This window comes from Mizuhopecten yessoensis, unplaced genomic scaffold (assembly GCF_002113885.1).
Source record: "Mizuhopecten yessoensis strain PY_sf001 unplaced genomic scaffold, ASM211388v2 scaffold11065_2, whole genome shotgun sequence".
Lineage (NCBI taxonomy): Eukaryota > Metazoa > Mollusca > Bivalvia > Pectinida > Pectinidae > Mizuhopecten > Mizuhopecten yessoensis.
In genome coordinates, this window is record NW_018408862.1 from 127,194 (window position 1) to 138,768 (window position 11,575).

The 11,575-nt window shown below is 37.0% G+C and overlaps 1 protein-coding gene across 5 annotated transcripts in view; it reads left to right on the top strand.

The window, feature by feature from the left end:
• The window catches only part of LOC110465236 (multidrug resistance-associated protein 4-like), a 131,730-nt gene that overhangs the window by 46,690 nt on the left and 73,465 nt on the right, over nucleotides 1-11,575 (top strand). For 2 of the 5 annotated variants that reach the window (XM_021520936.1, XM_021520933.1), the window contains exon 8: nucleotides 2,736-2,985. The exons of the other annotated variants lie outside the window; for them this stretch is intronic. In XM_021520936.1, the coding sequence (XP_021376611.1) occupies nucleotides 2,736-2,985 (250 nt within the window). The remainder of the gene's footprint in view (nucleotides 1-2,735; nucleotides 2,986-11,575) is intronic. 5 annotated transcript variants of the gene reach the window in all.

An 11,575-nucleotide genomic window follows, 5' to 3' on the forward strand; every position in this document is an offset into this window, starting at 1 on the left:
CGAGGTGGCAATTGAAACCAGGGTCTTCATATCAATTAAAGTTTAACTGTATATAATAAGTACTGGTATACTGAACAAATACACCTGTTTTATCTTGATAATTACCCTTCCTTTTACCAACACCTCTCATATTAAAGGTGAGATTGCCTGGGAGTTCTAGATCATTATGGTGGGTCCGATATATAACAGGCAGCTCAATGTGTGGGAGCATTCAATGTGCAAATACAAGTTATCCTTTGAATGAGAGATCAGTTTAGATAACTGATGTTCGTAACTGAGTATATTTTTTTTTATATTTAAAGAATTAGCTAATTTAGAAAGTGAAACTTTTTGAATCATTTAGTTCTGTCTATGCCTCTTCTTTGTACGACTTGTTTTACATAACTCGGGTGATAAGCCCATGCCTGTCAATAAGCCCACCAATCTTGTTATACAGATTAAATTATCAGTCTGACATATGAAAATGAATTCTTTTAACATATTGCATCAGGTTAAGGGCTTTCTTGTTTTACATTTTTTTCCCTCTTTTAAAAAACAAGCCTGGGAATTTACGCAAGAATTCTGATTATTTTTCTTTGTATCTGTACATTACTTGGAAACATGATGTAATAATGTGTTGTGATTTTTTTTTTCAAGTTCACAGTCATCAGCAACAATCACATTATGAATCCTACACTTGAGACTGTGTTGTATAATGTTAATTGAGGAAATAATCATCGTATGTGAATATTTAAGTGTTTTGGAGAGGTTCATGGTTCACATTAACTGTACTTGATACGGAAGCTGCAGTTCAGGTGACTAAAGGACCAGATAAGCTGGTCCTTGAGTCACCCAGTGCACATAACATATCAACTGTAGAGGCACTTTTCTATTAAGATAAAAAAAAGCATAGTATTGGCCAGATAATACTGTGAATATATTATTTGTATAGGACTTGAATAATTCTTAAATTTCAGATCTTGTCAACCATGTTTGACATATACACCTGTGTTAATCCATTCAGATAGATATGTTATTTGTGTAGAACTTTGAAGATTCAACTTTTGAACTACATTTTGTTCAACTGACAGAATATTGTCTTTGCAAGAATGTTATACCCCATAAAAACAAACAAACATCTTAATGTCTTGTAAAGTGAAAAAAAAGAGATATTTATTTTTGTAGGATTCTTTTGGTCCTTATTTTTCAATTACATTTAACAAGTGTTTTGACATACCGTATCTTCATGTCTCAGTGAGAGAAAAATCAACTATTTGTAAAGGATTCAAATGGTCCTGAACTCTTCAACTACCATATTTGCCATAACTAGCACCCAGTGCACATGACATATCGACTGAAGAGGCACTTTGACAAATTGTGGGGGAAAATTCCAATTTTTTTGTGTCTTTTCTAAAACACCGGAAAACTATCTTGTCAGAATATGAGACTGTAGTATCTGGTATATAGATAACTAAATAATATATTTTGTTAATCACAGAGGGCCAGTCTGGATAGTGTTTGGGGAAGGGGGTGCTTATATATAAGCATTCAATAATTTCTTACAAAAAAGGAAGAGTGCTTATAAGGGAGGAGCTCGAATTACGACAAATACGATACATCTGTGTTTAACACACAGGATGTTTATACGTCTGATGTGTGTCGTACAGTATCAGACAGAACAGTATTATTGACATTGTGTGATAGTGATGTCTTCATAGATAAAACAGACAATGACCTAGCTAGCTCAGGTCAAAGATAAAAACAAAACATGAGGTTATCATTTCTGTTCAGAAACAAAACACTAGCCTACTTAATACCCTAGATAAAAGTGTCTGCTGTATATATTCTACAGTCACCTCTTGTTTTTGTAGTTTAAATTTTTATTTAAACTTGATGGGTTGTTTTTTGTATTGACCAAACCAGTCAATAGTTTCCTTCAGCTGTATTTCTATGAAAACTTTATTTAACAATATCATATGATATTTTTTGATTAAGTTTTGGTGATGGTATTTTTTAACCTTGAAAAGATATAAGTTAACCTGAACATGTAAATGTTTTCTGGGTTACATTGAAGCATATTTTATTGGTCTTCTAAAGCAATGGGAAAGCTGAGTGACATTTCTGGGCTTATTTCCTAATTTGTATTATGACCCATTCTACATTAAACTCCTCGATCATTACCAGATATGACCCACGTCTGTATTATATACATCTGTATGACAAGATAGGTGGGTGCAAGCATAAGCGCATCACCAGTAAAAAAACAGTCAAACCGCAAGGTATTTGAAATTCTGCTAAGTCTTAAAAATGCCTCACAATGATTTTCAGTATTTTTTTCTTCAGCCTTATTTTCATGCCATACTTGTTTTGTTGTATTTATGATTGCTGGAAAAAAAAATCTAATTGGTTGTGTTGGCTGAACCTGGGCCATCCAGTTTCTATGCTGGAGTACTGCATTTGTCTACTGTAAGATAAGTTAAGAAATAGGTTTTTCCTGTACCTTGATGTGTGCTGTAAATACACATGTAAGATTTTTATGTTAATCAAATTGAGGGCAGATATAATATGGATGCAAATTGAGCAGTAAATGTTAACGGTGTAACATTGTAGTTTTTACTGTTTATTTAATCACTTTTAGATCCCATGAAAACACCAGAGGGAGAAATGGAGCACTCTCTAGACTTTTCATTGGTTTATCCATTATCAGAAACTGACCAGATAATTATGTTGCTACATGTCAGATTTTATTGTTTCAGTTTAGAAATGCGTCGTGTGAGGTCAACCCAGAACACACGCAGCCTCATTGTGGGGCCGTTTTTTACGTCCAGCAAGTTGCTTGTATTTCTGACATTCCTGCCCTTCACCTTGACTGGTCATCCACTCGTGTCAGATGTGACTTTTGTTACCATCGCAATGTACCAAGCCATACACGTGTCCACAGTCTTGTTCATCCCCCAAGGTGTCCAGTTTGCCACAGAATGTAGAGTAACAGTGATACGGTTACAGGTTAGTTAACTTGGTTCAGGTGGTCCGGTGAACCCTGTCTGGACCAAACATTACTGGAAAAGTGAATATGTGTCTGTTCCGAAAGGTTTACGGACTATACAGGCAGATTCATTCATACTTTAACTGAAAATTGTGGTTTACATTGGAGTTTTAAATTAAATGACTGTTGATCATTTTCAAACTTTAGGCAAACATGATAAACATGTGTCGCATATTGTTGAACCACCTACCATTTTTTTTTATGGCATTGTCAAATTGTCAGCATTATTTTTCAATGGATTAGTCCAGCAACATACAACATTGTTTCATCAGTTAGATTTGCTAATCAAATCATGCAGTTTTATACCAAAACTTCATTCCATGTGAATTACTTAATATGTTTGGGTGTTGTTCAGTTTCAGTTAGTTCTGAGTGTTCATAAAGCAAAAAGCTAAGCACATGTGGAAATGATATTTGATATATGAAGGAGTGCAGTTAAAGCACACCTATTCTCAAGTCATCACATTCCATTGTTCAGGGTATTACTCACAGTGGTAAAAGGCGCTTACCAACATGTACAGCTTGGTTACCTCAGCAGATTTGACGTGTTACAAAGTATTTGATTTAAAGAATTTGCAAATGTATTACCACAATATGGCATCAGCAAATTTCTCTTATAGGGATTGAATAGAATTTTTTCATGTACATTGCGGCAATGAATAGCAGTAGCTGATCTACATATCCTGTCACAGCACTCCTCAGAAGATATGTAGATCAGCTACTGCTATTCATTGCCGCAATGTACATGAACATTTTTCATTCCTTTCATATATTTACGTTACGATGAACTACAACAAAAAAGTTAAAACTTTTTTTGTAGATTTAATATTTTTAATATTAGTATTGGTCAGAAAACCATAAAAAAGGAACAGCCAGAACTCCAGCCTACACACAAACTTCGAATGTTCGACTTCCGCAGATCAGCTGATTTTGTTATAACGAAAATATATATCTAGAATCTAATGGCAGTTGTTTTCATTTGGTAGAGTCATGTACAGAACAAACATCAAGAATGAAAATATATGCATATGAAGCCTGGATGGCAGTTGTTATTGACGTCGTTAACCTCTACTGACCCTGGCGCTTTGAGAAATTGATAATTACTCCTGTTTGGAGCATTGTGCTTTCCCCTCACTGTGACTATTACTGATGTTACCAATCCATGGCAGTGGGATCCAGAAGTTTAGTAAAATGTACAAAAAGAACTTCAAATTATTATTTCTTTCAGTGGTTTTAGATGCTAATTGTATTAGAATGGGGATGTAAGTCTACAGTACAGTATTTTGAGATTTGTGTCGGTATATCGTGATTATAAGGTTATACAACAATTGCAGTAGAAAAAGATTTGATTATGCCATATGATTTGTTTTAGTGACTGATCCATGGTAAGTTGGGGTCACGGTGGCCGAGTGGTTAAGGCATCTGATAATTTTACGATTACTTGCCCTTCACTACTGGGTCAAGGGTTTGAGGCCTGCATCATTGGGCAGTTGCCAACTACTGGACGCAGGTCATTGGTTTTTCCCTGGTACTTTGATTTTCCTCCACTACCAATACCTAACTTGTCCTAATAAATGACCATAGCTGTTAATAGGAACTAAGTTTGGAATTTGAAGATTTTCAACTTAAAGGATACTTTTGGGTAGATTTGATGGATCACCTGCTAATGTCAAATGCATGGTAGACAAGCTTATGGTGTGTTGGGGAATGTCTCAACTGAAACAATTCAACTCTTCAATAGAATGCAAATATCTGTGATGTCTAAAATAACCATAAGTATATTTTAAGATGCAAGCATCTTGATGTCTTAGTTGAAGTGAATGATGTCTCCTATTCTGATCTTGCTGAAAAATGTCTCAGTTGACATTTTGTATTGACTCTGCATGACATAAAGTTGACGGTCTCAAGCTCTGGTACATTGTACATTGAGGGTTTATATTGGATAGTAAATTGTGCAGTCATCATATTATATTTTTGATTAATATCAGTCAGTTTTTAAACTGATATATTCAATAAAACATCAAACAAACAAAATCCCTAGTCTTGGAAGTTGTCACTGTATGCCCTTTGACACGATGTGTGCTGTGGTGAACTCGCCAGTAGAAGTTCAGTTGACAAGTACGCCCATTGATTTTACGATTCCAATTACCATGTCCTCCCTATAGCTGCTTCTCTTGTATATCCCTCGTACACTTTCGGTCGTCTTGTAGAACACTGCTAGAGCCTATATACCATATAGGGCTAGAGAGGCTATTCCCCCCATTTTGAAGCAAGAAAAGCAAGAACATTTTGATGATTGTAATCTGTTATATTAATCTGATGAAAACCATTATGTAATAACCGTTGTTTTTCATTGATTTCCTTCTGTCAGGGCAGAGGGACGTTATATACGGATTCCAAAGCATCTGTTTGCAGTAACAAGTACAAATAGTTTCTGTGGGCGAAACATGTGTCTTCTGGCAGTTATATCGGTTATTATCTCTACAAAACAAACCTTCAACACTATTGGTCTGTACACGGCCATAGCCCTCTTCAACGTTCTGCAGCGGTCACTCTTGACCTTTGTCCTGAGAGCTTTTCAGCTGTCTGGTGAGGCCATGGCCACAGTACAAAGACTACAGGTACATGTATTTAACACTGCTGTCAAGATGTTGTACAGTTGTTGATGAACAGGTTGGAGTGCAACAAACGGACATGCTGATTCTGTAAAATAAATCAGAGTTGATGGCTATAAAATCATTTCTTTTACCAGTAGCATTGAAACCAGTCCTCTTTTTTGACATTGAAAAGTTCTGGAAGTAGTTGTGCCTTTGTGAGTCTTGTGAAGTCTTAGAAACCAGTTTGTTATTCTGTAGTTGACACATCTACAATTGTGGGATCGCACAATGTTCCACGATGTGCTGTGTGCGCACAATGTGTGCACGTTGTGTGAATGATAAAAAGTTGGACGATCATTGCTTGCGCTCATTATTTGTGTGCACGATGGACGAACGTTGTGCGATAACAATCGTGGTTGGTGTAAATTGAGGAATGCCTTAACAATATATACGGTTATGTGTTTTAACATTAAATGCCTTTAGGGCGCGATCGAGTTCGATGACCACTTTCAGCGGTCCCCATTTGGCGGAGTTATGGCCCCTTGAATAAAATGTCATGCCGTGCTTCGTTTCCGTGCAATAACTACAACAACTACTAATTGTCTTCAAACGTAGTAACAGGGTTCAACGCATTAAGTGCTTGTCCATGTTTTACAGACTTTTACGGACTCCATTTGGCAGAGATATGGCCCCTTGATTAACGAAAAACGTCATTATCTGCAGTTTTCGCTTAATATCTCTATCAGCTATTAGCCGAATTCCTTTAAACTTGATAACAATGTTTGTGTTCCTCTGTCTTTCCATCCATCTTGGGCACTCTTTGGTTTTCTTGTGATAATTGCTGTAGATATAATAGTTCAGATGTTTCAACCAAATTCCGTATGCACATCCGACTCGTGCTAAGTTTGCCAGCCAATGTGATTTGTGCATATTTGCAGATAATCAGTGCTTTTTGTTTTTTCTTCAAGTTTCAAGCTATACATTATGTCTCAACAGCATGATACTCACATGTTTAAACCTTACCTCAATAATGTTAACCAACAATATGTCCTGCAACCGGGGGAAATAAATTCCACGAATTTGCTTAATTGTTATTATTATTATATTGCTTGCTAGTCAGCTGTCCTGCTTGCTTACTACAAATCAGTGTATGACAAGCTAACTCGATATCTGTCCATCAGCAATCTTGCTAGACACCTGTGCTAGACTGGCATCACTGGAAACCTGTCTCAAGCAGGCTTGCTAGACACCTGTGCTAGACCGGCATCACTGGAAACCTGTCTCAAGCAGGCTTGGTAGACACCTGTGCTAGACCGGCTTCACTGGAAACCTGTCTCAAGCAGGCTTGCTAGACACCTGTGCTAGACCGGCTTCACTGGAAACCTGTCTCAAGCAGGCTTGCTAGACACCTGTGCTAGACCGGCATCACTGGAAACCTGTCTCAAGCAGGCTTGCCATACACCTGTGCTAGACCGGCATCACTGGAAACCTGTCTCAAGCAGGCTTGCTAGACATGTCCTTTGCTAATATCAAAAACAGTTGTCTTAATTACCCCAGTGTCAATAATGATACTAAACCTCGATATTTCCTTAAACAGAATCCCTAGCTGTATATTGTTGTGACTAACAACAGGAGTGTCTAATTAGAAAATCTTTCTCTATTGCCTTTGTTTTGCTCCCCAGGAACGAGGTTTCCATGATAAAAAAAGTCCTGAATTTAGAAGGAAGTTTCTTGGAACAGCTGGGCATGATCAGTAGCAAATTGTTCTATTTAGTTTACACAGTGGCCTATGTCCTCCTTGACAAGCCTTTTCAACCCGAGTCGGTTTACAAGATGATCCTGTGTGTGACCATATTGAATCATGGTCTGATTTTTCGTCAGTTCGACGTGGTTGTGGAACTCAGCGCATCGTTGACTGCTTCTAAGAGAATCAAGGTTAGTGAAACTGATGTAACATTTTAAGCGATCTTGGGTTATAATTAGTGTGGTCTTTGAGTGTCTGTTGACAAGATGATCCTATGGCTGCGGGTATAGCGAGTCGCCGTCTATTTTCCATCAGTTTTACATGGTTGTGAATTAGCTGAGTGCATCTCATTGGCTGTTTCCGAGACTATCAAGGTTAGTGAAATTATAATCAGATAGCAAAGTTGGATTAAGCTGATTGCTTTTGGGGCCAATACTTCAAACAATTTAAGGAAGGAACAGTATGGTGAACCATGGCTGCTTTTATGAAAATGGACTAAAATAGCTTTTACATAATATGCATTAAACTAGCATTTGAGGCAGCTAGGGTTTCCAACTGTCAGGTTCTGGGACTGAGAGACTTGTGGAAAACATCTTTATTTACTTCACAACAACAAGGAAACAAGTTATATCAGCTGTCATTAATCACTCTTACTGGCCCGGATTATAAGTTGGATTATAAGTCGTGTGCATGGGGTCCTAATGTTAGAGGAAACCAGAGTTCCCATAGAAAATCCTCATGGTCAGGCAGGTGACCCCATACCTTTTCACATCTGTTTGGTGAACCAAACCATAGCCATCTTTGGGGAGTGTGGTTTTAATCCACTGCACTACCTGACCAGCCCCACTGCCAATTGTCTGTAGTCTACTGATTGAAAGGGAGATTACTCCAAGTCAAGTAAAGTCAAGTGGAACTCTTCTGCATGACTATATCTGATGCAGTGGTACTCTTTACCTTAATCCATTATGACATTAAGTATGATAGTCACTTTAAGCATTAATTGCAGCTTTAAATTACTTTAAGTGATGATTACAATACACACATTCACAAAATTAAAGTCATAAAATCTGAACTGCAATAATAAACTAGATACAGATTTTAGATAGGAATGTTAAAATCATACAGTGATTTAAAAGCAAATGTGATGCTGCAAATCTATTTATGTAAAGAAATTCTGAGGAATAATGAGAAAAAATTGAACTACTACATAACACCCAATGTATGGCATTTTAAAGTTTGTCTTGTCAAGAAAATTAAACCTTCAAGGCATTTGAATGGCAAGTTCCAACAACAACAAATGTAATGCTATTTCTAACTTAATTCAGAGTGAAGCTTGGAGGTGAAAATTATGTTTGTCAATGATGAAAAGGGTCACACAATCTCAGGCCAGTACAGTGAATATGTACAAGTAACATTACACATCAAGCTATAAGATACTAAACTATATGTTTGTATGTATGATAATATTTTAGCAAAAGCATTAAATGATTTAACACCAATAACGGTAAGGCGGCAGGCCCAAACACATTGATGATAGCCTACCTGCACTGACATGCTAGTTGCTGATGTCTCCATTTGTTTTCCCAGTTGTAAGTCACCATATGAAATATTTTGATTTACAAATTTTCGACACCATACTGCTTGCTTTGGCCGAGTGATTTCAACACATTTTGTAACCTGAACCCCTTCCTCACAGAATTCTACTGAATTGGTAAATGAAGAAGTTAAGTACTAGGCTAGGTAAGTTATGTTTCAGCTGAAGATCCCGTAATGATGTAAGTGTGTGACATGCTGCTGATTTACTTCCTACAGGTCTGAGTTGGTACCGCAGTTTCATCGCTTCTGTATCTTTACGATTTTCTGGATGATGTACATTGGAAGTCACAGCCTCATGTTCTTAGGCTTAATGGTGGCTGTCGTCATTCAAGACCTACACCTACGACCACAATCCATCTATGTTTCCCTCTGTTGTTTTATGATCCTGCGGGATATCTTAGACGGGTTAGGATATCTTATGGAGCATGATGGGGATTGTTATACCAGTCAAAAGAGGGTAAAGGTGATTATAATAATGAGGAATGCAAAGATACATATAGGTTAAACATCACAGTCTACCACAGTCACCAAGGTCAAGGTCATTACGAAGAGAAAGAAAGTTATGTTTATAGATGTGGAAGATTAAGAAAAGGGAGATTATGAAAAGTTCTTTATTGACGGTTAATAATGTTACAAATATGGAATGGATTGAGAGGATTATACATGACTAACTGGAAAAGAAAACCTCAGGAAGAAATGTCAAGGTCACCACAAAGAATGTAAAAGTGAGGTGACTGCAAGGAAGGGTAAGGGTTAAGGTCTCAACAAATGGAGTGAAGGTTGAGATCATCACGAGCAAGGTGAAGTTGTGGTCTCTTAAATGAGGTTAAAGTTCAAGTTCATTATGGGCACAGTGAGAGTCACCATGAGGATGAGGTGACGAGGTTTGGCTACTACACAAATGCTTTGATTCGGGTTGATACATGTTAAGGGTCTAGGTCACTATAAAAAGGGCAAGCATGAAGGCCAAGGTCACTTCACAATGCAATAATGGGAATATTGATATAGCTCTCATTAGTTAAATTTAGATAGATGACCAATCTCATTCTTTGAACATTTGTTTTGTGAGCTATTTTAGCAATAATGGACTGATGTCTTTCTGAGAAGAGTACAATACATGTCAATTGTGTTTTGGGTCCTAGACTCTCTGGGTGTCAGTCTGGTCAAACTTAGAGAAATTTCTAAAAGTTGAAATACAATTATTTTCTTCTGAACTGTGTGTGTACCTGGGAACTGATCATTTTCATTTGTAGAAAAATTAGATACCAATTATTGTACATCCCTATAAGCTAAGGTAGGGGACAGATAACAGTTACCTAACGTCCATCCCATCTCTATAACACCGGAGTTTCTGTGTGCCAAATCTACATCATACATAAGTAGTGATTCCTCACCTGAACGATGGCTTGGGAAGGCATTTCAGGTCTGAATGTCACCGGTCAAGATCACTGTTCTATGAGTAAAGTATTGGTCTTAGCAATTGATTACATTTCTTATGTTTGCCCTAGCTGGAGTTTCTGTTATTTTGATTAACACAAGATTTTATTTTGAAATTTCTTAGGTTTGTGTATCTGATGAAGGATCATTCCTAGGTTCATACCCTGACGGTCAATATCATTTCATGTGGTAACACAGGTGAAACCAGTGTGATGCTTGCTTATTTCAGATATACATGATGAGCACTCATGAAACAGGAGAAGGGTCAAGAACATGAGTTGACACTAGTATTCGCTGTATTTGGTGGGAGTGTTAATTCACTAGGGCTGTAAAACCATATTTCGGCATGGCAATATTAAGCAGAAATCCCATAGCGGATTCTCAACCAACTTTAAGATATTCAAACTTGAATACGTCGTGATTGTTAATTTTGTTAATTTCGTTATCAATCAACATTATAATAACAAGGATTCAAGATTTTCTTCATTTTAAAATGATCAAAAAGTTCCTCTCATTTTGATATTTTGTAAAATTAATGTAGCCGATTACAGTAGTGTTGATTTACACATGCAGCTATTTAATTTTAGTTACTTTCTTAATACTGATGGCTATATGTTTTCATTGTTCAGCTATTTCAAATCTTATCATATGCTGTCATCTTGATTAAACTTCTTTTTTATTCTATCATCTACTATCCGTAATATTTGCAGTGCTCGTTCTGTCTGTTGTCCCATCAGATAAAAAAAATGATGATGTCGGTTGAATACCATGTTTTCCTTATACTATTAAACTGGACCCTATGAGTTCGAGTTAGCAGAGTTTTACTGTATATTGTCTTGTCACTGATTAAAGTATAATCTCCCCCCTTTTTAGTTCACCTGAGCTTTGCTCAAGTGACCTATTCCAATCACTTTCCGTCCGTCGTGCGTCGTGCGTAAACTTTTACATAATCAACTTCTTCTCAAGAACCAGTGGATGGATTTTTTTCAAACTTGGTCAGAATCATTCTTGGTAGATGAGGATACCAAATTGTAAAATTGGGATTCCTACCCCAACCCTGGGGCCAGGGCAGGGCCCAAAAGGGAAAATTAACCAATATTTCAAAAATCTTCTTCTCCAGACTCAGAGGTATTACAGTCATTTTCTCTGCATGGATGGAAAGATCATCAGGGGCTTT